At 47.3% G+C, this 25,127-nt stretch overlaps 2 protein-coding genes across 5 annotated transcripts in view; one reads left to right on the plus strand and one right to left on the minus strand.

The window, feature by feature from the left end:
- Positions 1-16,453, plus strand: part of ABHD2 (abhydrolase domain containing 2, acylglycerol lipase) — a 43,141-nt gene extending 26,688 nt beyond the window's left edge. For all 4 annotated transcript variants that reach the window (XM_074837752.1, XM_074837754.1, XM_074837755.1 and 1 more), the window contains 6 exons: positions 849-1,032; positions 4,672-4,764; positions 6,455-6,565; positions 7,839-7,908; positions 8,774-8,858; positions 9,909-16,453. In XM_074837752.1, coding sequence (XP_074693853.1) covers positions 849-1,032; positions 4,672-4,764; positions 6,455-6,565; positions 7,839-7,908; positions 8,774-8,858; positions 9,909-10,105 — 740 coding nt within the window. In that variant the 3' untranslated portion in view covers positions 10,106-16,453. The remainder of the gene's footprint in view (positions 1-848; positions 1,033-4,671; positions 4,765-6,454; positions 6,566-7,838; positions 7,909-8,773; positions 8,859-9,908) is intronic.
- A 2,265-nt stretch (positions 16,454-18,718) lies between these two features.
- On the minus strand, positions 18,719-24,257 carry RLBP1 (retinaldehyde binding protein 1). Its single transcript, XM_074837757.1, has 8 exons — positions 23,986-24,257; positions 23,110-23,153; positions 22,757-22,885; positions 22,267-22,468; positions 20,973-21,151; positions 20,114-20,272; positions 19,334-19,444; positions 18,719-19,225 (listed from the first exon to the last, which is right to left on the minus strand). Exons 2-8 carry the CDS (start codon positions 23,119-23,121, stop codon positions 19,067-19,069), a joined length of 951 nt encoding a protein of 316 aa, XP_074693858.1. The 5' UTR covers positions 23,122-23,153; positions 23,986-24,257; the 3' UTR covers positions 18,719-19,066.
- Positions 24,258-25,127: the final 870 nt, after the last annotated feature.

Consider the following 25,127-nt stretch of genomic DNA (forward strand, 5'->3'; position numbering starts at 1 on the left):
ATGCTTCCTTTTCCCAAACTCAAAGGCAGGAGAAATAGCTGTAGGTACTCAGATGTTGCCTGTGTGGAGGCCTTTAAGTCTGTCAAACAATCTGAGGACCCCAGTACTGCCAGAAACTGGACCCCTCGGCGCCTGCAGCTTGTGAGATGCAAGTGGGTGTTAGCTGAGAACAGAACAGTTCTGTATAGACCCACTTACCCCTTCTCTTGAAGAGGGGATACCCATACGTCTTCTAGGAAGCTACAGTATCTTTACCGCTTCAGTGGTTAAAAAAGGCTAACTGCCTCTGCTTAAACCCTTCCCTTTGATTCCATAGAGCACCTGCTTAGTCAGGCTCTGCAACAGTCCACTGAGCTCTGTCCTGACAAGCCAACTCTGCGTTTCTCTCCCCTCCCTGCATCACCATGGATTTAAGGATCCATGGTAGTCTTGCTAAAGGAGCAGGCTGCTTTCCAGGCACCCCACTTAAGTTCAGAAGTGGCAAACCCTCAGGAAGGTAGGATGTGTGCTCTTCTTTGATAGTAATGTCAAGCCCAGAGTTATTGGACTCTGCTTTTTAAGCTGCTTTTTAGAAAGAGTTTCATTGTCAGATTAGCTGTTGCGATGATTTTTAAGCAAGTTAATTTCATTTTACTTTGGCACTGTGTCAGAACTAAGCATGAGCTGAGGTCCACAGGACACACAAAACATACGTGAACACATGTGTGAATCAGAGCTCTTAAAACCTTAAGGTTATTGAAAAGTCAGAAAGGGTAAGAAGCTGAACTTAAAGCACATAACTGAATCTTGAAGTGGGAATCTAGCTAGCTATGTTGGAAGTTGATTCTTGACTTTGTCCTTATTTTTAGGTTGCACCTGGGAATTTGGTGCCATGGTTAATTACATCAAGAAGACCTACCCTCAGACCCAGCTGGTTGTTGTGGGCTTCAGCCTGGGTGGAAATATTGTGTGTAAATACTTGGGAGAGAGCCAGGCCAACCAGGAGCGAGTTCTGTGCTGCGTCAGTGTCTGCCAGGGGTACAGTGCACTGAGGTAGGTCTAGACTTCTCCATGCTGGTCTCTTCTGGGGGTGCAGGAGGGAGCAGATTTTTGGCAGGGTGGGTGTGGAAGGACAAGGTGAAGAGCACGGTGTTTTTCTTGCATTGAATTGGTCTGATAGACTGCAGCGTGCAGGATGCCACCCTCCTACAGGAGCAGCCAAAGCTTTGTTGATCTGGCAGCACAAATAAGCTTTTTGTCAACAATGCAAATAAATTTTCTGTACCTGGCCAGGTACATGCTGACAGTTTCTGGTCTGTGCTCATGAGCTGGCCTAACTGTCTCATTGTTACAGTGTCCTAAGAGGAGGCATTCCCTGTGCAGTCCTGGTGTAATTAACCAGATGGGCTGGGCAGCATGTCAGACTGAAATGATTCCATGTTTATAAGAATTTACACTTTCTCATCACTCTGAGAAGTATCCCTTGGTTCACAATAGCTTGTCTGGCTTCAGTGTGTGTTTCATCTGGCAGCTCTTGCCTGAGGAGGCTGGAAAGACACACAGCTCATACACTGTCAGTCCATGCTCCCCTCTTAGTGTGTGTCACTGAAAACAGTGGTGTGGGCTGATGAGGAGATGGAGAGACACTCGCAACTACTTTACACAGTTTGGAAGAGAAGGCTTATAGCCCTAAAGTCTGCCTAAAATGTTACATGGAAGCCAAGGCTGTAGCACTTCCAGGAGCTGTAACGGCTCCACCTAGTGCTATAACGCTTCCATTTACTGATGGAGGATTTGGAAGATTTGGGTACAGCACTGCTGCTTGAAAACTGGTGGTTCAACTAATGTGCAGTAACTTTCCATGTATGTACAGTTAATGAAGATTAAAACAATGTAACTGGCTAAGCTACTGCTTTTTTACTGTCTGTACGTAGGGACAACTACTAAAGTATAGCTGACTTTACAGTAATTTAACTGCATTTTTGAGCCCTGAGACTATTTGAGAAGAGCAAAAGAGGCTGTTCAGACTAGGGTATTTGAGTCAAGGTCCTTTGGGCACATAAAAATGGTGAAACTATGGCAGCCTGCTGAGGGGCTTGCTATGGAATTTGGCCTCCCAGGCTGGTCGAGGTAGCTGGAACTCTCTTGCTGCTGATGATGCTCTGCCTGTATAGGGACTAGATTGATATTCAGCAGTCTGAAAACACCTTCTGTGAGTTAAGCTCTTATGCGTGAAGGTAAGAAGCTTTTCTAGAAGCATTAAGACGTGACTAAAAGTTTGATATGCACTTCAGTAATATTTCAGCATACCTAATCCCTTCTGAGATCAGGTGTGACTACTGCTGAAACAGTGTATAATCTTCTGCTAGGACCCCATGAGTTCACACCCTTAAAATCTGAACAGATGCTTTCAGGAACAGTTTTTTCTGTTTTGTTTCAAATAAAATGTTCTTGGTTGTCTTGGGGTTCTGGCATGGAGCACAGAGCATTCTTTTGAAGCCAGCTCCTCAGTTGCAGCCATCAGACGGAGTTTACAAGGTTCACATCTGGCTGCGGTCCACTTGGTTCATCTTCTACAGTTACGCAATATTGTATGTCTGGTCTCCAAAATGATGTTGCAAGTAATGCTGTTCCTTAAGCCAATTTCTGTAGCAGTATGTCGTGATGTGTTGGTAGAGTAGCAGGGCAAGGACAAGCTGTTTAAGGACACTCCACTTGGATATTTGTGTGGAAAAATAACAGCTGCTTGTCTGAGTTTAATGCAAGTCTTTAGTGGGTTGTGTGGATTTTTGAGCTCTTGTCTCCACCTGCTGGGTAAACATCTACTAGCAAATATCCAGTCAAAACATCTGCTATGCATTACCGGGCAATCAGCAGGAAGGCTTTTCAGATCTTGTGTCTCCCTACCTAATACCTACTACTGCTTCAAAGGCTAATTAGCTGAAGAGCTGGGGGAAAGCAACATCAGTAAATAGCTACTAAGTCAAAGACAGGATAGGGAGGGCCTTGTGCCCTGGTTATAGGAGTGGGAGGGAGGAGGTACAAAGTAGCTCCAGGTGGAATGATTAAGCCTTAGCCTTCCTGGGTTTGGTCTGGTAGGTTAAAATAGCTGGCCTTATCCCTCAGGGCTACATGAAAGTGGATTACCCTGATAGACATGACCAGTTAGTTTGCAATTCCATTTTTTTCGTGTATTAGCTTGTACAGCCTTTATCCCCCAAATAACTTTAGAAGTGAAGGAAAAAAGTAGTGGTGAGCAAGGTGAATCTGAAATATGAAAGCCCTTCCAGAGCATTAAGTGTGAGTCCCGTAGACGGGCACAAAAAAGTAGCAGCAATACTGCAATCTGCCAGAAGAATGAGACTTAGTTTAATGAATTAACACAGAGTCTGGGGAATTTGTTCCCTGAGGCTAAACAGGGACATGTCTCCTTATTCCTTAATCTCTGCCTGCACAGGCTTGATTCTGCTTCTTGATCTCGTGGAATGCATCTTTACCATAGCTACAGGCTGTGGGGAGAGTCTTGGGCTCTGAACCCTGTGCAGTCCTCAAAATACCAGAAGCTGCTTTTTTTTTAGTGCTTCCAGCTCTTCATATTAGGAATACTACTGTACACTACAGGAACTGCAGGGAAATGTAGCAGCTTTAGCTTCAAATGTCTTGTAATAACTTAATAGGTTTGTTTGGAAAGTGTTTTGTGAAGAAATGTGCATCTTCCCCTTTTCCTTCATTCCCTTGCCCTGGTATAGACATGGTAGGTATAGTCTGGTAGACAAAAAGATAAGGTAATTGTTTGGTTTTCTTAAATTCCATACTCCAGCATGGCTTACTACAAGAAAACATAGTTTGCTTTTGCTCTGGTAGGGCACTTACAGGTTGTGGCTTGGGAGGTCATGCTAAATCTGCTGTAGTGTTCTCATTGTATGTTAATGTTTAAATGGTAGGAGTACTTCAGTAGCTGAAACTTCTCCCAGCATTCTCAAGTTGCTCAGTAAATGATAGTGTGTTTCCTCAGTAACAGCAAACCTGCTAAGAGTAAAGCTATAACCTGGCCATGACCCTGCATAGCAAAGGAGTGCTGGTATCTGGCAGAGCTTGCAGAAGTCTGGATTACTTTAATTCTGTTTTAACAACAGATAAGCTATGAAGTGCTTTTCTGCTTTGAGAATAGGTAAAGACTTCAACTCAGATGCCACTTGCAGCTGCAAGTAGTATTTATTTCTACAGCTTCTGCCAGTGAAGCTAAAACAATAATAGTGTCTGTACACATTGGAAACATCTGCACAAATTATTTCCTCTGCAGAGCTAATATACACAATAGACAACACTTTTCTCAGCAACAGATTTTAGTCCTTTCCTTGGTAGTCCCATTACATAAATCACATCCAATTCATGAAAAGGGATACTAAAATCTTCTTGTCAGTGTTGCAGATCTTGACTGATGGCTCTTAAATGCTCTGATCAAAACAGCTAATTGTGTTGTGCAAAATGAGACTGCAGCTCTGTTTTCTGATACTACCAAACTTCATCAAAGTGGAGGTCATTTCCTGGAAAAGGTTAAGCCGTGACAGAGAAGGCCTGGAGATTTGTTTACATAGCCTCTAGGCTGCCATAAGATGTTACAGTGTATTAATCTGTTCTTTCAAGACCTCCATTAACAGCTTTGATTGTTCTGCTGTGTGGTTTTTTTAGGGCACAGGAAACCTTCATGCAGTGGGATCAATGCAGAAGATTTTATAACTTCCTCATGGCAGACAACATGAAGAAGATCATCCTTTCTCACAGGTACTGCAGTACATCACTTGACCAAATTAATACTATCAGTTTAATTGCTATATTGGATTTGTTGTCTTTGTCCTTTAAAATAGGACTCCTGAAAGATTATGCACCAGTTTCTTGCTTGGTGGTCTTTAGATGAACCAACAGAGAAGGGGAGCCCAATCTCATTCATATACTGTAAAATTTACAAATAAGCTTTAGTGATCTTGTTAGAAGAAAGCAGGCTTTGTTGTCTTTTTGCCTTCCAAGGAGGCTTGCTTGATGAATAAACAAGATGTGCGCAGGAAAACATTTCAATTAGACTTCAAAGTGGAGTATTCTGCATCTGTTTCACTTCTAGCCAAAGAATTCCCTATTCAAGGAGCCTCTTGTTCTGCCACCTACCTGAGGTAGGATTAATCTTCAGGATCTGCTGTATGGGGCTGCTGCTTATCAAATAAGCAAATAGTCAAACTGTAGCTCTGGCTTCTAGCTGTTCCTCTAGAAAGAGCATGTAGCCAGCAAAATACTTAGTGTTGCTCTTCCTGGAGTGCAAGTATACTTGTAGGATCCCTGTGCTGCTGTTGTGATCTGTGGCTCTTGCATATCAAGGGAATGTGTGTATTAAACAGGTGACATGCTCAATTTGTTGTTTCTTCCATCAGAATTTCTCTCGGTACTTCTTTCTAGGGCAATAAATGTGTAAGTACCTCATCTGTGTATATTTGAAGTTGCCTGACTCAAGGGAAAAAGAGGGGAATGTGTAAGACCCATTCCAATTAAGAGCATGTGTCACTTGCAAACTTTTGGTTCATTGTTTATGCTCCTGTGCCATATGAAACAGTTCTAGAAGGAATTAGGACAGCTGACATGTAGGATGATCCACATAATTCATTCCAGATTGATAAATATTTAGACACCTTGACAAAATTTAACATGTGAAGTTAGGTAAGCCCCCATTAAAAGGTACTTAAATTTATAACCCAGAAAAAAACAGTACTGGCTTGAAGGTGAATCTGTTAAGTAAACTTTTTTCCATAATCACTTGTGCTCTAAGGCAGCCCCCAAATCAAACCTAGCTTCCCTCCTGCTCTGCCCTGCAGCTGCCTCTGAAAGGGAATAAAAACCCCTTTCCAACTTGCAGCTTTTGTTCTATTTGTTAGGGGAGCAGTTTGTTCTGGTAAAGAAACAAATCCTCTCCTGAGAGCGATAACTAATTATGACAAGTGTCCTTAGTAAATAGCTTTCTGCTAAGGTAATGCCCCAAGTAATTTCCGTGTGAGCTAACCTAATATCTGTGCTGGGGAGACTTTGGGACCAGATGGGGAAGGAGATGCTGTGCCCAGGACTGCTAGTGCTGTCACCCGAGCCACCCACGGGTTTGGTCTGAAGCCAAAGGACCCTCCCTCAAACCCAGCCTCTGTTCCAAATACCCCTAGCATGTTCTGTTCTGGGAAGATTCTTTTTAAAGGCCCCTCATGCAGTAGAGCAGGAAAACATTTTTTCTATAAAGAAGCTGCTAGGGTTTCTGTTATGCCTTGCTGCAAAGGGAGGTGGAGAAATAAGCTATGCTTGTTCCCAAGAAAGCCTCGTGTGTATATATAGCCCACTTCTATTCTTATCTTGTCAGACTTTGTAAACTTAGTTGTCCTTGAACAGGTCATGGCTTTGCTGCCCTTGTGTTATTTAGATGTTTTTCTTGATGTTACTCTTTCAGGCAAGCTCTTTTTGGAGATCACATGAAGAAGCCACAAAGCCTGTCAGATGCTGATCTGAGCAAACTCTATACAGCAACATCCCTTATGCAGATTGATGATAACGTTATGAGGTATGAAGGGTGATTCTCTGATCCTGTGTAGATCTCTGAAAGTACCTTCTCTTTCAAGTGCTGCTCTTGCAAGCCCCTTGCTGTGCTTGTAGGAATCTGCTGAAATACAATGCTGACAACCTCAGAAATTCTTCCTTGCCTTCACATCGAATAAAACTTATCAGGAACAAAAAAACCTTACTATAGACAGTCACTACTTCTGTAAAATCATCCAGGAGGCATTTATCAGTAAATCTGACCCTGCAGCCTTCAGTAATGTAGGAACATGCCAGCTCTGCTGCAAGCTCTAGCAAAAACCAGTGCAGAATGTGGAAAGCAGTTCAGAACTGCTCATGAATGTACTTAACCCTGCTTGAATTTAGGAAAAAAAACTCAAACAACCTTCTCCCCAAAAATCACTACTCCTTTCTCAATAAACATTAGAGTTGACTGAGATAATACAACCTTTTTTACTTGTCATACAAACACCTAAATTAAGCTCTCTGCTTTATTAAGCAGTAGCCTGTTACTGTCCATGTCCTTGAAAATAACATAGCACATTCTTCAGTGGCAGTGTTCATACCATGGCATGTTCTGTATCAAACATTTACACCTTTCCAAAATGAGGCTGTAAACTGTCAGCTATACAGCTATAACACTTGACAGACTGGGAGTATTGCTGGCTGCTTTTTAAAAGCCATTCCTAGGGAAGTCTCCCTACTTGTCCCTCATCCCTGAGGCCTTTCTGGTTTGGGCCAACAACTGTGTTGTCTCTTAGGTCAAAAAAAAAAAATCATCACTTGAGTATAGGTTCACTGAATTCTTGGTTTAGGATGGAGTGCTAAGGATTTGGCAAAGAACTGGAACCATGGTGAATTCTGGATGGCTTGTAGGCAGGCCCTTCTGTCCAGTATGTTTGAGGTTCATAAACTGTGTTGGCTTTGTATCTGAAAAGTCTTTCAGGTAAAGATGAACAAGATCATAACTTTTTATTCCTTCCATATGTACTATTCCTTAAGTGAAGTGGGATACTTTAAAAGAAACGCCCTGAAGGCTGCTAGACTTCAGCTTGCATGTTTACCTTGACCATGCCATCACAATGTTTGAGTAAGCACCAAAAGCATAAAGGCATATGCTGCCAGAAGTGAGTTTTGCAGAGACACTGGGTAGAAAAAAAGCATTGTCCATGAAAACTGAGGCATCATTCCTATCTCTGCATATATGTCCTCACTGGAAAGTAAGAGTCACATGACTACTAGAAGCAGATGATTGCAGTGACAGTCTTCTCTTTCAGGAAGTTCCATGGCTACGGTTCCCTGAAGGAATACTATGAAGAAGAAAGCTGCCTGCATTATTTGCACAGGGTAAGCTCTTGCAATAGACTGCTCTTGTACCTTCATTTTCTCACAGGAGAGGAAATCTACCATGGCTTCTATTGTTGATACCTAGACCCAGCTGTCTTAGCTGGGATTTTCAGAAATAATCAGACACAGTATATTGGACTGGGATTTCAATTCTTCCTACCTCTAATACTGGGGCTAAATGCTCTGGGCTCTTAAGAGCTTATAACTCTGGTAGTAGCATGCAAGAGATCTAGCGAAAGCCATGCATTCAGCTGAACTGTTCTGAGTGTATGAGGATAAGGTGAGAAATGGGTGGTGGCACAGAGCCTGCAGATTCAAGGAAGAAAGACTTACTAGATGCTGTGGAAGAGACTCAGGATGCTATTTTGCAGGCAGATGCTTAGCAAACCAAAGTTTTGCAGAAGTGGAACTGGAAGATTAATTCCTCCTTGATCAATTGAGTCAGAAGATGGAGATGTTCCAAGGGAGTTTCCTGGACTTTAACCAAGGTGTCCATAACAGAGCTGGCACTAGTTTCCTGATGTGCAAAGCAATACAGAGCAAAAAAGGGTGTAGCTTATCTGAATTCTGAGAATGGGGAAGGTTTGTGACTTGATATGTATTTGCTCAGATGCATCCCTGCCCCTTTCATACAATTGAGTTGAAGAAAAAAAAAAAGTGCTGCAAAGTACTCCATTGATGAAGAGCCCCCAGTTTTTAAATTTCAACTCTTTTCTGCTTTTCTGATGCTTCTGCAGGTACAGGGCAGTTCTGAAATAAGGTGTCTTAATTGAGTTAAGCTAAGATGCTTTTACAGTTGGTAGACTGAAACTTAAATACCAATCTCTTACTGGTTTTTCCTTTTCTGCCATCTTTCTTGTTGCAGATCTATGTTCCTCTTCTGTTGGTTAATGCTGCTGATGACCCCCTTGTGCATGAGAGTCTTCTTTCAATTCCAAGAGCTCTTTCAGGTATGTTGAAGCAGTCTCCTCCAGCTGTGCATATTTGTGTACCTGCAGCTTCCTTATCACATAATGATCCATGACTTCAAAGGAGCTTGACTTGCCTCCTTACATCTGTAATCCTGTGGGAAGTGTACTAAGCCTCTTTAAATCACCAGTTGTTAGAACTAACAAGGCTAACCTTGAGCAGGAAGAACTTGAGTCCTTTCAGGCACCTTCTGCAGTTGTGGCTTGTGTTGATAGCCAGCAGGTTACATTCAGGTTACATTCTTGAATGGAAAAATGCTTCCTTGTGTCTTCATTCCTCACTGAGATTTAGTAGAAAGGTGGTTGTTATAGTGATAGCCTTGATCAAGTACAGATGAACAGCCCCCTTTGCTGATGGGGGAGGGGGGCACATGCATGGCTGTTTGGTACTGAGCTAGGATCTCTCCCCTGAAAGGAGTTCTGTGAGCCATCTTCAGCCAAGAAAAATAAATTACCTTTAGAAGCTCAGAAGAGGGAGCTGCCTGCTGCTCTGTCACACAAATAGAGGGTGCACAGGAAGGGAAGCAGGGTTAATTCTTTTCCTGGTTAAGTGTTGTGAGCCGAGTTTATCCACAGCTGCTTCCAAAGAGAAGCAAGCGCAGGGATTTTCTCACTATGCATGGAACAAGGTGGCTGATGTACTGTCAGAGCTTTAGTGGAGCTTGACATGACGCTAACAGTCCTAGTTCCAGTGTACATGAGTTAAAGATGTTCATTTGTTAAAGAGTGAGCATTCTTATGACAATATGCATATTGCTGCAGGGCCCCAACCAGCAGCATTTCTTGGGCATTTTCTTGTACTGGCTGGGATTGGTTCCTGCAGACTGTCCTGTTCTGTGAAGCAGTAAGGCTATGTGCCTTGGACTTCAAAGTAGCCATGGCCTTTGTCAGTGCATTTCTGCTTCCTACACATGATTGCTCCTCTAGTTCAGATGCTATGCCAAGGATATTGATTATCACAACTTAAGATGGTTTCATTCTCACCTCCAAAGATGGTAACTTTCTGGAACTTTGTGCCTCTTTGTTTTACAGAGAAACGGGAAAATGTCATGCATGTGCTGCCCCTTCATGGAGGCCACCTGGGATTTTTTGAGGGGTCTGTACTATTCCCAGAACCTCTTACCTGGATGGATAAGCTTGTGGTACAGTATGCCAATGCCATCTGCCAATGGGAGAAGACAAAGTCTCACTGCTCAGACACAGAGCAGGCTGTATCTGGCCAGGAGTAATTGACCCAAAGACTCTGGATCACTTCAGTATATCTCCCCCTTTGGGAACATCTTGTTCCCTCACCTGCTGCTTCAGGTTTTCATTCTCCTTGGTATATCCTATGGCTGGGGTTTGATCGCAATGTTTTCTTCCAAAGTGGAGTTAAAGCAGAGGTTAATATCTGGTCAGAGCATCTTTGCATATATAGTCACTTGGGTTTGTAATTTACTGCTCTGCTTGAAGAATTAAGATTGACTGTGACTTGTTACAGGGTTACTGAGCTAAAGACTGCTTGCTTTAATATAGCAGAAGTTTCAAATGTCAAAATCCCTTCATCTGCTGGACAGACTTGATCTGCAGCATTTGTTTAGGTGTAGATGACAGGGTAACTATGGCTCTGCTCTCCTCTGTCCTGGTGCTGGAAAAACCCTGTATTAAGCTACAAGCTGGTGAGTGGTTCAGTCTGTAAGCCACTGAAATGTGGCTTGGAAAAACAGATGTTTGACTGCAAGTGGAGTTCCAGCCTTGCACCATCTCAAGGGAGCCTTTTACTTCCTAGGAATGCACTTACACAAGTCAATCGGTTTAAAAATACATAACTTTTCATGCTTCAGCTGTCTTTGGATTGGGGTGTCTTTATGCTGGGACTCCAGGTAGAGAAAAGCTGCAGGCTGGTAATACCAGTTAATGTTTCTATGTAAACATGTTCTCGCACCAAGACTACATCAGTCACCTTCTTGTCATCTTTGCCTCTTTTTAAATGTAGCCATCTTTTTAGCACTGGATTTTTTTATTTGACCCAGGGCTTTTTAAAGCTGGCTCTGGCTTCCATCAGAAACCCTGTGATTAAGAATCTGTAGGATCTTTCTGTGAGCTCAGTCTGTTTTTAAGAATATTTCATAGAGAATTATGTACTCTGTTAGAGATTAATTTGTTGAGGGGGAAGGTATCTATTTAGATTTACTCCCCTTATGTCATGGTAAATTACACAAAAATTCTTCCCCTTAACTTTCAAAGCATCAAATGGTTTTCAGACACATGACTTGCCTTACAGTTGATGGGGAACTGGATGTCTCTAGCCCTGTGCAACTAAAATGATATCTTTGCATGGCTAACTACTTCTACTATATCTATGTGAATGCTGTAGGATTACTGGCTCCAGTAAGACACTGGGCTCTTCCTCACTTTAATTCCTTTTCCACACCCAGACATTATCTTCTAGATTAATGTGTAAAGTGAAGTGTGAAAGCTGTTTGCAGGAAAGATGCCTACTCACTTGTGCTTTTCCCTCAAGTGGCTGTTATAGTCTGTGCCAAGATGATTATTAAAGACTCTAGTCTATCCCCCAGAAGGAAAGTTGTCCCATGACAATCTGGAGACTGAAACTTTGTGGTCAATCTTTTTTTTACTGTTTGTTCTGTCAATATCGTAGTCTTGTTAATCCATCCTTAGGACTTCTTTATCAGTGTCAGTGAAGTTCTTTTCCTGTCACACTTCCCACATCAGTTAGCACTTTACTGCTTCAGCCTTGGTCCATGTTCCAGGCGCTTTAGTTTATAGCTTAAGGGTGAAACAAGCTGCAAGACTTCAGCCTGATAATATAGGGGAACAAGCCTTCTGGACTGCCCTGTCCCTGAACTTCAGTAGGTTGGAGAGGTGGGATTTTGTTTTAATAAAGCAATAATTAACTACTGTAGCAAAGGTGCATTATCATATCAGGAAATTCCTTTCATTTGCCTTAGGCCAGATACCTTGGCCTGTTATAATGAACTGTGGATATCTGCACATTCTCCTTGATAGTAAATCCAGGTTTCCTTTTTTCTTCAAAGAAAAGATGTGACCAAGTAAAGCTATAGCAAGACTTGGCCATGCTTGTGGCTGTTCCTTAAGAACTATTTTAGGGCATCAGTTAGCGAGGATATTCTTAGCTGATGGATATCTTGTCTCTATGTTGTTATCTTCTTATTCATACTGCATCTGTATATCACTAAAATCTGTCATAAAAGACATTTCAGATTTTTGCTTAAGTAGCTGTTCATGTAATATTCATTGGATATGACTTAAATATCTTCTCACTTCAACAGAAGTGGAGTGTAAACAACACTTGTACACATCAAATAGATACAGTATAAATTTAGGTGTGTAGGGGGAATATGGTTTTTATCTCCAGTGGGTTACAACTTTAGAAGTGTTTTGACTTTCATAGTATACTACAGCTGTAGCTTCCACAGGTCATGGCTGTCTGCCTTGAAACAGAACTGCCCATCGTGTGCTTCATGTGTCCTTTCTCAATCCTGCTTTGCTGTGCTGAGTATCAACTTCAGACAGCTCTAGAGGAGCAGAAGTTGTCCTTGGTACCAATACCACTGTGGAGGTGAAGAGCCCATCATATGACCCAACGTGTGGATACCTATGAAAGAAATGTCAGTGTGCATCTGACCTCCTTTGAGAGCAAAATATCTGCCTTCCTCAACTTGAGAGTATTATCAAAAACAGGGGTGCTCTGCCCAGCTCCCCAAGTGGCTGAAGCTCTGCCTCCTTCCCCAGGACCCCAGACTGACAGAACAGTTCAGTTGTTGACTGGCCCAGAACATGAAAGTCAGGAGGGTGAGAACTGGCTGGGTTCTGTCTGGGAAGGTTAATGCTGCAATGAGGCAAAGCAAGTGGTTTGCCTCTGCTTTTTGGCCAAGTCATGCCAGTCTCTCTGAAAGCGGAGCTTTGTCCTGGGAAGCTTTTTCTTGGAAAAAACTTTCCTCCTTCCATTTTGTAAAGATGATCATTCTTGACAGACCAGGCTTTCAAACGGTGTTTCCTATTTCTGAGGTAGGAGGAAGCTACCTTCTTGTCAAATGTACCTTTGTTTCAAACTAATTTCACTACAGCAGATAGCCAGTCAGTTAATGACCCATTTTTAACCAAGTCTCCTAAAATAAGGTGAGCAACTGAGCAATTCTCAAAGTAGCAGGAGCTGTAGCTTTCTCTAATCATATAGAGATTTTTTTTTCTTTAAAGTCAGAGGATCTTTTTGAGGAATACTCCTTCCTATCACGCAACCCAAGCCTTCATACTTCGGAAGTGCCGATGCTGTGGACTTTCTGAAACTCATCACAGAAGTGATATGCGTCTCCATCTTGCTCTTCTGACCTGTTTTTGCACTTGCATCTACAGTTGTTCAAACCACTTGTGACTTGATCAGATAATTCTAGCCTCTTTGGGGAAGAGCTTTTGTCATGAGTTGTTTGTGCAAGGTTTCTGGAGCTGAGGTTCAGCTTACTAAGCTTGTTGTAGGTGGAAGCAGTGAGGAAAAAAAACCTATTCTCTCCATCTTGCCCAATTTGATGCTGCTTTCAAAGCAAGACTCATGGTGTCAGACTTGCAGCAGTAACTTAGAGATCTTAAGGAAGTGGGAGAGGAGAAAGTTAATCTGCAGTGCATGTTATCTAAAGACCTTCAAACAAAGGAATTGTGTATTAAATCTTGCTGCTGACAGTGACTGGCAACTGATACCTAGTGCCAGTACCCCAGGATGCATGGGACTTTGCCCAGTCCTCATCTGCAATACTCTTCTCTCCCAGAAGAAGGCAATGGTAGTCTTGCGATGTGGGTCAGTGGTTTTCATTTGCCCAGTGAACTCAACCTTAAATGCAATCTAAGTTTTTAATCTTAGAGATGAAGTTGTCTTTTTCATCTCTTATCAAGATACATGAGGCTGTTGAAGTGTGCACTTGTAGATCATTACATGTAGTCTGATGTTGCAGTTCAAGATTACAGCATGATGAATCTGTTATGTGCTCCACTTAGTTTCAAACTGGGATTAGAAAAAGCATTAGCAGAGTGTACACACCTCTTTCCTGTCACTGGATGTGAGTAGCACTTGAACCCCGAGGACTCTCTCAATCAGATAGCAAGTTGCAGAACTGTTACTCTTTGATGGTTAGGCTGGTCCAACTGTCACCTTTATCAGTGTCTGGAGACACCTGAAGATTGTAGGTGAGCAGCTGGGACTTGCTCTTACTGAACACAAGGAACTTGGAGCTTCCACTACATCAGATCTGCCAGCATTTTTAACAGTCCCTTGGTTAGCTTCTAAATCGAAGGTCTTTTCAGATGGGTCTGGCAGTGTTGTGTTGTCACGGTAAAGACAGACGCTTGAACTTCCCTGCAGTCTCTTTCCTGAGCATTTTTCTGCAGTTTCCGTTTATGAAGCTCTAGGTTATAAAGACAGGGCATTGAGCAAAGATGTTGGGAACTACTAGCTCCAGTACTGAATTTAGCCAAGCTACCCGTGTCTCATCTGTCCTGGGTATGTCACAAGTTCCTAGACCACAGCCCTTTGACACGTGGTGCCTTGCCCTTTTTCTCCTCCTCCCTTGACATCAGCATATCTAGAGACTTCAGTAACAGCTCTATCAGAACTTCTGGGGCTTGGCTTTTTAGTAAATGAATTTTCAGACCCTAGGTAGAGAGACAGCTCTGGCGACATACACTGTAAAAGTGCATGCTGACTTAAAGGACCTTTGTGGGCAGCGTGCAACTAGCTACAGTCTATTTCAAGGCTTAAAATAAAATGTATATAAGCAGTGGATTGCTTTCAGCTCTCTGCTCCTCTAGCTGTAGGGACTGAGTCATAGAAGGAGGGTTTGCTTTGCTTAATATGTGACTTGTTACCTTACAGTCTCAAAGTTCTTGTGTCTATTAATTTTCCAGCAGTGTAGCTGGAGGTAGGTTGCCTAAGTGAGTACGTTTCAAAAAAAAAAAAAAAGAGCAGAGAGTAGCAACTTCAGGACTTAATTACCAAGCAGTTTAGTCACCTGGATTGCTTCCAGGTTTTTCTAGAAATATTATGCCTGTCTGGAGCTTATTGAAATTCTTCACAGTCTTTTTCCAGGAGACCAGAAAAGACCCTGGCCTTGTGCTGCATTTATAAGTTATTTGTTGTGAAGAGCATCTTGTTTCTGGCTTGAGTCATGTTCCATGTGTCCTTACTTCTTAGGTGGGTCTGTTGGTTGAGCAGGTCCTGGAGCCACAGTGACTTAAAGCAGTGTCTCCTTCATGGTTTCTAGGTGAGAAACAAACAGCCCTTCTTGGTGTGAAGACTTTCTGAGTTTTCTCTAAGCTTAGAATGCCTCAGAGCAACACCAGCCCAAGGGAGGGGTGCCTTGTAACTGTACCCCTTTTATCGCTGGGAGTGTCTGTTACACTGGCCTGGACTTTCTCAGTTGTTGGGGGAGCTTAGGCATAAGTGCTGTCAGTGAATCAAAGCAGTTCCCAGCTTTCCACGCTATGGGGGAAGGGTTTCTAGGGTTATCCTGAACAGTTGCATTCTGAACATCTGTATTCTTGGTTTTGCTGGTTAATCAATGGACACAAACACTGCAATCCAGGGTGGCATTTATCAGGCTGGCTCTCATAACACTCTCCAAAAGTTCCAGCCCTGCATCACTTGTGGATAAAGGCTTTTCTTTCCTTCTGACCCAAGGGCCTTGCCTAACACAGGTAGCTTTAATGCCAGTAAAGAGCCTGATCCCTCAAGTTGGCTCTACACAAAGCCTTTTTGCTTCTGTCTGAATGACAAGCTCGCATTGTCCATCTCTGGTCATGCAAGAGCTTTGATTAGATACAGAACTTTCTTCTAGGATCTCCACTATAGCTCAACTGGGATGTTGACCCTTCTCATGGCTCCTGACAACTGGGAAGTCTTAAAAAAACCCCAAACAAAACCCACTTGTGTCTGATATAACCAAACCCTACTGCTTAGCCCAAGTCAGCAACTTTCCAAAGGAGCATGTTTTCTCATTGTGTTACTTGACAGCTTGACCATAATTCTCAGTTGACAGATCACTAGACATTCTTCTTGAGAAAGCATAACCTGTCTCTGAAAATCCCAAGCTGAAGAGGTGTGTGGAAAGCTCAGGAAAAACAGACCTGTGCCCTTCTTGTTTTGCCCATACAGCTGTGTTAGAACAGGCTCAGTGACTTCTAGTGTTCTTGGTGAGCAGTTTACTATGAAAATATTTTCAAATTGGCAAACTGTACTCTGAAACCACCTCTAAATAGTGCCCTGAAAAAGCTTGTATACTGAGACACCCTCCCTGCTGCCATGTTCTGAGTCAGATTCTCTGGAACTGACAGCTGCAGGGGCGATGATTTGCAACTAGCAATGCAATTTTTCTATATCTGCTGATGTTTACCTTTAAAATTATATATATAAATATATATAAAACAATGTCTTTGATTTTTTTCTTTAATTTTTGTTCTTCTGTGTGGTGTAAAATGGAGGTCATTGCAAAACAAAATGTAATTTTGTTATCTTTGATTCAGTGGGATTTCTTTATTTAAAAATAAATGACTTATTGAAGTCAGTGCTACATGTTGTGTCTGTGTACAGTGTTACAGCATGTGCATCAGCACTAGTGATGCTCAAGCCTATCCTGGTTGCTCTTTGTCTTCTGGTGAAGAGAGGTCCTTGGTGCCACTCCAGTGGAGAACAGAGATGGCATCAGCTTAAAAAGCTGAATGTCTGCACTGAAAATACTGAAGAAGGGCTGGTTTTGGTTGTGACAGCCCTGTGTCAGGCCCCAGGTTCTCCCAGGACCACTAGGTCGCTGGCTGGAGGAATCCTTCAGAGCCAGACCTACAGCTGTGCCAGGACTAAGAGCCAAAGCAGGATCTAGGGCTTAGCTGTGGCCCTTCCTGCAGCACAGGGAAGGACTCTCCTCTGGGACAGTAGCTTTGCTGGAGCTTGCGGCAAAAGCTTTTGCTTGTGTTTCTGCAGAAATCATCATCTGTTATTTTTCCCTACATGAGAGTGAGTGGATTTCCTAATCTTTCAGCTGCTGGCAGAAGAAACACACAACAGCATCTCTGGCCAGGACACTGACATCTTTGAGCCCAGGGCATAGAAAAGCCCTGCTAAAAGCACTACTTGACTGACACTAAGACCTCACTGGTGTGTGTTTTTTCAACCTACAGACCAAGTGAGACAGATGTGGAGGGTAACTGGGACTGGTGAGCTGTTCGGGTGGCTGAGCCAGGCCAGGACTGTCGCTGCTTTTCCCCTGTAATGAGAACTGCTCTGTGGGAGGCAGCGTTTTGGGCTCCATCTCTGGTTTATTAACCATTGCGATTTAGCTGTTAGATCTACTTCAAAACTCTTTCCTGGCTTTGTCAGAATCACTCTGAAGGGAAGCTGAGGCCTGCATGGAACACGGTCCCTGCTCTGTTTGCTGTGCTGTTCTCTGTCTCCCTGTCAAAGCAAGTGCCTGGCTGATGGTTTGTCCCAGCAGTGGTGAGCAGCCACAGGGACTTCCCAAGAGCTGTGACTGTCCCAATCCAAATCCCAGAGGCAGTGCTGTGGTGCTCCCATCTGTGTATATGGGCTTTTTTTGTCTTTTTCTGTTTTTACCAGTGAGCTGCAATTGCTCTGTCTCCCAAGCAAGCTGTGCTGTTGTGTTTGCACTGGCCTGATAGTTGTAGGGATCACACGTGGTTTTCTTGGGATGGCTCCAGGTGCTTCCCGGCCCTGCAGAGAGCACTGCACAGTAAGGAGCCAAAGGCAGCAGAGAGGTGCCTTTTGCTCTCCCTCTGGGCTCTCGCACAAGGCTGGCACAGCCTCAGGCTGGGTCTCGCCATGCATGGACTAGCTGTGCTGCTGAGGCTGAAGAAAACAGATTTAACCCCAGTTGCCTCTGCCCAGACAGGCCCCATCCTCTACACAGCTTCGGAGCCAATGTCCTGTTTAGTTTGAGCCTGAGCCAGTGCCCTGATGAATGCGGCTCCTGTCAGCACCCTCCACCTCGGCTGGCTTCGAGTGGGGGTCTGGTCTTCTGACTGATGAAAGGCGCCCGTGTGTAGCTGCGGAGCTGGGAAGGGGGACAGGGCACGCTGCAGGACCAGGTTGACAAGAAGGTAACCTGGGCAGAGACCAGCAGCTTGCTCCTCTCCAAGGCCTACAGCTGGCCAAGGGAGGAGAAGGTGGTCTGGAAACAGGTATCCGATCAGCTCCTTTGAGGTGATGCCTGGTCCATGAACCAGAACAGACTGCCTCCCTCCCCACCATCCCGGTCCTGCTTGACTCCACATTAGCAAGGGCTAATTAGCATTAGCATCAGGCACAGCTCTGTTTGCTGGGCAAAGACCCTCCTCTGCCATCAGTGGGTTTTGGTGGGGCTTCCCTGACTGAGCTCCCTCTCATGACACAGTGCTAGGAGAAACAGCTGTGCTGAGGCTTTTGAAGGATTTAGAAGGTATATTCTGCTTGTCTTTTGCTGTCTGTGGTTAAAATCCATCTCCCAGTCATAGTGGCTGCTGCAGCCTCTGTTCCTCCTCCCTGCCTGCCTGGCTGAGCAGGAATTAGGCAGAGCCAGCTCCACATGGGGCCCTGATTGGGTTCTTGTTTGTATCTTTTGGGCTGTTTTTCCTGATTAGAGCAGATGACTGGGAATTGGGGGTCCTTGCCCAGCCAGGGTGGGGCTTGTTCTGGGATGGAGGGAGGATGGTGGTGGCTGATTCCTTGGTCCCTGTGCCAAAGGGCAGACATTCCTGGCCTCCTTAGAACCAGTAGCACAGCCAGGGCCTGGGCCCAAAAAGCTGCACCCCCATTCCTTGTCACATGCCACAAGGAACCCCAGAGCTCTGCTGTTAAACACTTTATTTCTCCCTTGCTGTAGCCCTCCCTTCCCAGAGCAGACGCTCTCCTTGTCCTCCCAACACAGCTTCAGGGCATGCTGCAGGAGAGGGCTGGTGGCCTCCTTTCTCTGCTGGCTCCCGAGGGAAGGATGCTCTGCCCTGGAGGGACAGGGCTGCCAGGCAGCCCGCTGCCAGGCTGCCAGGTTTGGGGAGGGGAGGGACAGGCACGGAGCAATGCACCCAGAGCGCTTCATCATGAGCAGTCATTCAACCAATGCTACGGTAAGGAGGTGGTTGGGGTTAGAGGACCACCTCTGATCCTATTTTACAGGGGATGGGGAGCAGACCCAGGTTTAGAGAGCCGTGTCTTCAGCCTCGATGCGGGGTCCAAAGAGCTTCTCTGCAGTTACTTTGCCATCGTACTTGGGCAGGGTGCCACCAAAGTCTGCTGGCAAGATGTCAGCGTCGATCTCCTGGTAGAAGGACTCCAGCTCCTCCCCATGCACAAAGACCTGGCGGGACATGAGAGCGACCCTCAGCAGAGGACCTGGGCAACCCTTCCCAGCCACTGTTTCACCCAGGGACACGCCTCTGCCTTCAGGGCCCTTTCCCACACTCACCCTCTCCAGCAGTTTGCTCTTCAGGAACGGTTTGACCACATTGTAGGTGGTAGTGAAGTACCAGGGCTGGTGGATGAAGTGGACGGCCTTGAACCGCGCTGGGAAGGAGTCCTAGGATCCCAAACCCAGACACAGATGGTTACAAAGGGTGCTGGCAATGTGGAGCCAGGCGGGCAGCAGTGGACACCCTGGCACTGTCACAGCTCCCCTCGCCTCATCTCCCCTTCTCTCTTTGATAGCCCCTTTTTTGCTCTGACCCAGAGGATCGGCTGTCCCAACCCCAGGAGCACTAGGGAAGCTGAAGAGCCTCACAGATGGTTCGTTGCTCCCACTCCACAAGAAGGACCACGTCTCTGCTGTCCTCCTTCCCTGGGGAGACCTGAGTGTCTTTGGCCTCTAAGGGCAGAAATCCTGGAGTGCCTGTGAGTCTCTGTCCAGCCTGGACCAGGCTGGGCTGAGAGAGTGGTGAGGGAAAGCCTCCAGGCCATGCTGTAGGATGCTGCAAGGAGTGGTGGTACTGCTTCTGGTTGGCCGTTTGAGAGGGCAGGGAACTGGGGCCGGAAAAGTAGGATCCATCTTGGATCCATCTTGCAGGATTCAGCCAATTAGCTGGCAAGGGAAGGAGCATGTGCCAGGGAACAACCTCTCCACAATGCTTTCTTATGGTGCCGGTATGGTGGCAATCCCAAACCCTGCTAGCCCTGCCTTCACCCTTCCCTGAGCTCTCTGCTCCCCCAGGGCCTGCCCTGCCACTGCTGGGCACAGACTTTGCCACCTCACCTGCAGCATGTCCACCATCTTCTTGAGCTCAGAGGGTTTGATCCCTGATGCCTGCTGCATGGTGAAGCCCTTGAAGTTCTCAATGATGCAGAACCCATTGATTTGGGTCTCGTCGTTTTCCAGCAGCTTCTCCAAGATAACACAATAGGCACGAAGGATCTGATGGGGAGGAGACAGCAGGGTCTGGTATTAGGTCTCACCTCCCATAGACCCCAGGAGGTTCCCAGGAAGAGTCCCATGGAGCGTTAGCCAGGGTCTGCTTGACTCCAGACTGCTTGCCAGAGCCAGCCCCAGGACTTCAGAGCAGGGAGGACATGTTGGGGGATGCTCAACAACCACCACGTTCCCCTTTCAAGGTGGGCAAAGGTGGGCACATCTCAGATCTGGACCAAGGATATGTTGCCACCAAATTCAGGCCTGAGCAGAAAACAGAGCTTGGATAACTTGTGAGTTACATGCTTGGAGACCTCTTCACCAAGAAGCCCTTTCTGTGCCCTATGCCTGTTTCCTCTTCTCCCCTGCAGGTTCCTCCTTTCTAGAGCACCTTGATTTAATATCATGGTGCCTTTCTTCACCTTGTGTTACCTGGGCTGGGGGATGCACATACAAATTTGGTCTGCGACTTGCACTGAATCAGGGGGAAGGAAGGGGAACACTTTGGGATGGATTATGTTCTCTCAGGCTCCCTGGAAGGATAAATTCCAAGGGCTGAAGATTTACTTCAACTTGAATGGCTGGAGGCTGTGTGTGGACATATGCATATGTGTGTGGAAGGGGTGCTGCGCTCAGACGTGCCAAGCAGGACAAGCCCAGGAGTGGGATCACACTGCTCTGGGAGCAACAGCTGAGCTGGGCTGACCTCGTCGAAGGTGATCTCCTCGTAATCCCAGTTCTCGATGTTGAAGAGCATCACCACCCGGCCGTACTTGTCTCTGCTGGCCAGGATGCCGGGGTAGCCGGCTTCGATGGTGCTGCGCACAGCCTCGGGGGTCAGGTTGTCGAAGAGCTCGGGGTACTGCTGGCGGAAGTTCACGTAGCCTGGAGAGAGGCAGAAATGGGGGAGGACAACAGCTGCTCACCTGGCCTTGGGAAGCTGGGGGAGCTGCCAGAGATGGGATGGACTGGCAATGGTGAGACGCTGGTCCTGAGCCCAAGAGCTATGGACCAGCTGTGCCTGGGGACCACACAGGTCAGGTCTCCTCCACCAAAGGTGGGAAAAAGGAGCTCAGCAGCAGACCAGCCCCAGCCCCAGCATTCTTGGTGTTATTCTCCCCATGCCAGGGTCTTCCCACACCTGCCTTCTCTCCAACACCTCAATGAGCAGATAAACTCATTTCCCCCCTCATTTCTCTTCTCCCTTTCCTCCCCGTTTGGGTGACATCCCCCAGCTCCCCTCCCTTGGCACCCTGCAGCACAAAATAAGGAATCTTGTCCTGGGAAAATGCAGACGAACAAAACCTCTCGTCTGGGAGCCAGCACTGATAATTACAGCTCATTATCCCCCAGACCAACACAAAGAAGAGTGGAGACAGAGCCAGGCAGGTCCCTGCCAGCAGCCACCTCCCAGGCTGCCCTTTTGTTCCCCCTCTGTCCCTACAGGTGCCAGGAGGGGGTGCCAAGCCCCCCAACCTGCTCCCAGCCCTCGAGGGGTCCCAGGGGTGCTGAGCCCACCAGACACCATGCCCAGAAGCATCAGGGTGGGTGCAGGATTGGCTCCTTACAGGGTTACAGAGGGGCGTGTATGGGGCATGTATAGGGTGTGCATAGGGTATGGGCTTCTCAAGGGGATGCAGCCCAAACCAGCTGGGTTTGCTGTACAAATGAAACAGCCTGCCACCGCCAAACGCATTTGGTTTTTTTCCATTTTGTCTGGTAAATTAGCAAGGAATGGGAATGTCCTGGCTTTGCGGGATTCCTTGTATCACCCTCATTTATTTCCTTCCCCATCCCAACCCTTTCCCCTGCATCTTGAGCCCCCAGCCTTGCCTTTTTCTATTTATCCTCTCTCCTCATCTCCTTCCCATGCTAGGGTCCTGCTCTGCCGACACAGCCAAGACCGAGAGGCTAGAAGGCTCCAGCATGGGGCTGGGAGCTGCCAGGGGGACAGATAACCCTGTCCTCATCCGCTGTCACAGCACAGGACCCCTCCCCACCTTTCAGCAGGTCGTAGGCCCTGTGGATGTCAAACTTGCGGGCACGGATGAAGCGGAGGAAGAAGGAGTCGTCCAGCCCCTCCACCTTTTCGGCCACCGCCTTGCACACCTCCTCGCCGCCCGCCCGCTCCTGCACCAGCTCCCGCAGCTCCTTCACCGCCGCCTCCCTCTGCTCCTCCGTCTCGTTCAGCTCATCCTTTGCCTGGGGGGGGGGAAAGGGGAGCAGGCGTGGTTCAGTGATGCACTCTGTGCACCCCAAAACACCCCAGGGGTCATTTAGGCACCCAAAAGGTGGGTGGGGTGCAGTGATGCTCGCTGCAGCATACTGTGCAGGGAGGGCAGGGTCACCCAGGTCCTCTACTCGGAGACTCTCTGGAGTAAGTGCATCCACCCCACAACACAAGAGCCCATTGAAGGTCTCCTCGGGCCCCCAGAAAGGAGCAGGTGCCCTGGGCTGCACCCGCCCCCCACTCCCCGCAGCCACCCTCACCTTCTGCAGGGTGTGCGGGGGGATCTTCTCGCACCTCCCGAAGACAGGGCCGTGGTCCTTGGTGGTAAGGCGCTCCAGCTTGGTGCGCAGGGCCTGCTCCTCCTCCGAGACGATGCGGAAGGTGCCCGTCTGGGGGTGAGGAGAGGATGTGGGGTTTCCCCAGCCAGTCCCCCAACTCCAGGCCCCACCACAGGTCTCCGAGGATGGGGGGCTATGGGGAAGGGCAGAGCCTCCATGGCTGCACCCAAGGGGGTGGGAGAGCAGCTGGGGAAATGAGGCGCACCCTGTCCCAGCGCTACAGGGGGGTGATACTCAGAACGCTGGGGATGGGGTAGTGCAGGGACAATACTCACAACTGCAGACATGTCGTCCTCTGTCCTCCGTCAGCCGCAGGACACTGGGAGAGGGAGGGAGGAATCAGCAGCAGTGGGGATCCCAGTGGCCTCCACAGCCCGCCAGTGCCCCATCCCCTGCCCCTCTTGCTCAGGCAGGGGCTCCCAACCGTCATCTCTATCACATACTGCCTGTGTCTGCCCACCTGCCAGCAGTTGAGCAGCTTTGAGAAACACTGGGGATGTTTGCAAAAGCAGCTTAAAAATGTGGGTATTGATCACCTGACACCTTCATCTTTTTTTCCAGGTCTGCCTTTCCGCCAGTGGTTGGGAGCATCTCGTGGGGACCCCCAACCCCATGCGCTCACCCAGTGCCATTTCATCTCAGACCATCCTCGTATGGGCAGAGGCGAGTGCCCAGCTTTGGCCAGGTGGGCAGCTAGCTCGTGCTTTTGCTGCCTTTTATTTCTACTGCCCCATTATCCCGAGGTGTTTCCCAAACCCTTGAACGCCTGTTGCTCCAGGCCAGAGCTTATCGCCAGCTACAAGGTTGGACCGCCAGCCTCTTGGCATCTTTGTGACACAGTCTGGGTGAAACACCTTGTTTCCATGCATGAGGAGAAGGAAGCCTGCCTTCACCCTCCCTCCAGTGCCTGACCCTGCCCCTGGATGGCTATAGCACCAACTCTCAGCCCATGCTGTGCGAGGGATGCTTGGCTCCAGCTCAACCACTTCTCAAGGGCATCCTCTTCCCCACCAGCTCCCAGGGAAGGGATGGGCATCCCCTTTTTCCAGCCACTAAAAGCAATCCCAGTCTTGGAGTCACCAAGTTAAGGGAGGGCTGGATGGCGGTCTCTGATGCAGTTATTTCGGGTGAGAAAAGCCCCAGATACTCACCAGGGAGAGGAAAAGCTGAACCGTCTGCAGAGGGTCAGTGCACGGGGCCGAGACGGATGCACGGACAATGAGACTGGAGTGGAGCAGGAAGAAAGCTGGGTGAAAGCTTTGTAGAGTCACCGGGTTGGGATTAGACCGTCACAAGGCATCAACTCACTGCAGCTTTGTAATTAATTCAGCACAACCCAGGCAAGAAACCCCATTAAAACATTACAAAAGGCAGCTGAGAAGAGGGAAGGAGGGAGTTGGGGCTCCGCTGGCCAGCCAGAGCGTGCGTGGAGGGGCGGGCTGGGATGCCGGACCTGATTAACAAAGTATAAAAGCTTCTCGTTGTGTAACTCTCTCATTAGCACGGAGCAGGGGTAGAGGCAGGTGGTGGGCAGCCTGCCATCCCGGCCCGCTCCCCTGGGGCGAGGGGGCCAGGTCTCTTCCCCAGTTTCTGCCCCGAAAAGCCTGGCAAGGTCCCACTGTGAATGTGGCCACATGGGCAGGTTCTGGCTGTGGGGATGGGTCCACAGCAGAGGATGCTCCTGGGGCTGGTCCCACCTGGGGCTCTCCAACTCCTCCCCAATGAGGCCACACAAACCAGCATCCATACAGGGCCCCTTTCAGCTTTTAAAATAAAAAAATAGTCAGATATTTATTTTCACAATGCCCCCAAGTGATGGTTGCCTGCTTGGAGCTTTGGGAACTGGAACCCAGTCCCCACCTGGGGTGATGCTGTGGACCTGCAAGGGAAGGAAGCCCCGGGATGCCACAGGGACTGTGCTGAGCCCACACGTGGGTGCAGCGGGACAGCAAAACAAGGGGGTTTGGGACATCCACATCCCAGCATGCTGAAGCTACATGGGGCAGAGGAGCCCTTGCAGCCTTAACTCTTTTTGGGCACAAGATCGCAGGAGCTGGGCGAGGATGCAGTGAGGATGGGGCTATGCATGGCTCCTTCCCCAAGCCCAGGAGAGGAGCTCAGCCAGGCTCTTACCACGATGGGGATTTTGGGGAGGTGGCAGGGCCAGGCTAAGCACCAGAGCAGGACTGAAGGGGCTTACACAAGGCATGTTTTGTAATGCTACTGGGATTTACGGATTTCATTTCCACAGGGCTGCCCTGCAAACAGAGTTGGGACCCTGCTGCAAGGGAGG

Source organism: Strix aluco, chromosome 12, assembly GCF_031877795.1.
Source record: "Strix aluco isolate bStrAlu1 chromosome 12, bStrAlu1.hap1, whole genome shotgun sequence".
Taxonomy (NCBI): Eukaryota; Metazoa; Chordata; class Aves; order Strigiformes; family Strigidae; genus Strix; species Strix aluco.

Excerpts from the sequence above, each read along its gene's own strand:
- RLBP1 (XM_074837757.1), bottom strand. Across the intron at positions 20,273-20,972 it reads AGGAGATCACCTTCGACGAG|ATCCTTCGTGCCTATTGTGT; the intron begins GTCAGCCCAGCT and ends CCTCCCCATCAG. Across the intron at positions 19,226-19,333 it reads AGAGCAAACTGCTGGAGAGG|GTCTTTGTGCATGGGGAGGA; the intron begins GTGAGTGTGGGA and ends ATGTCCCGCCAG.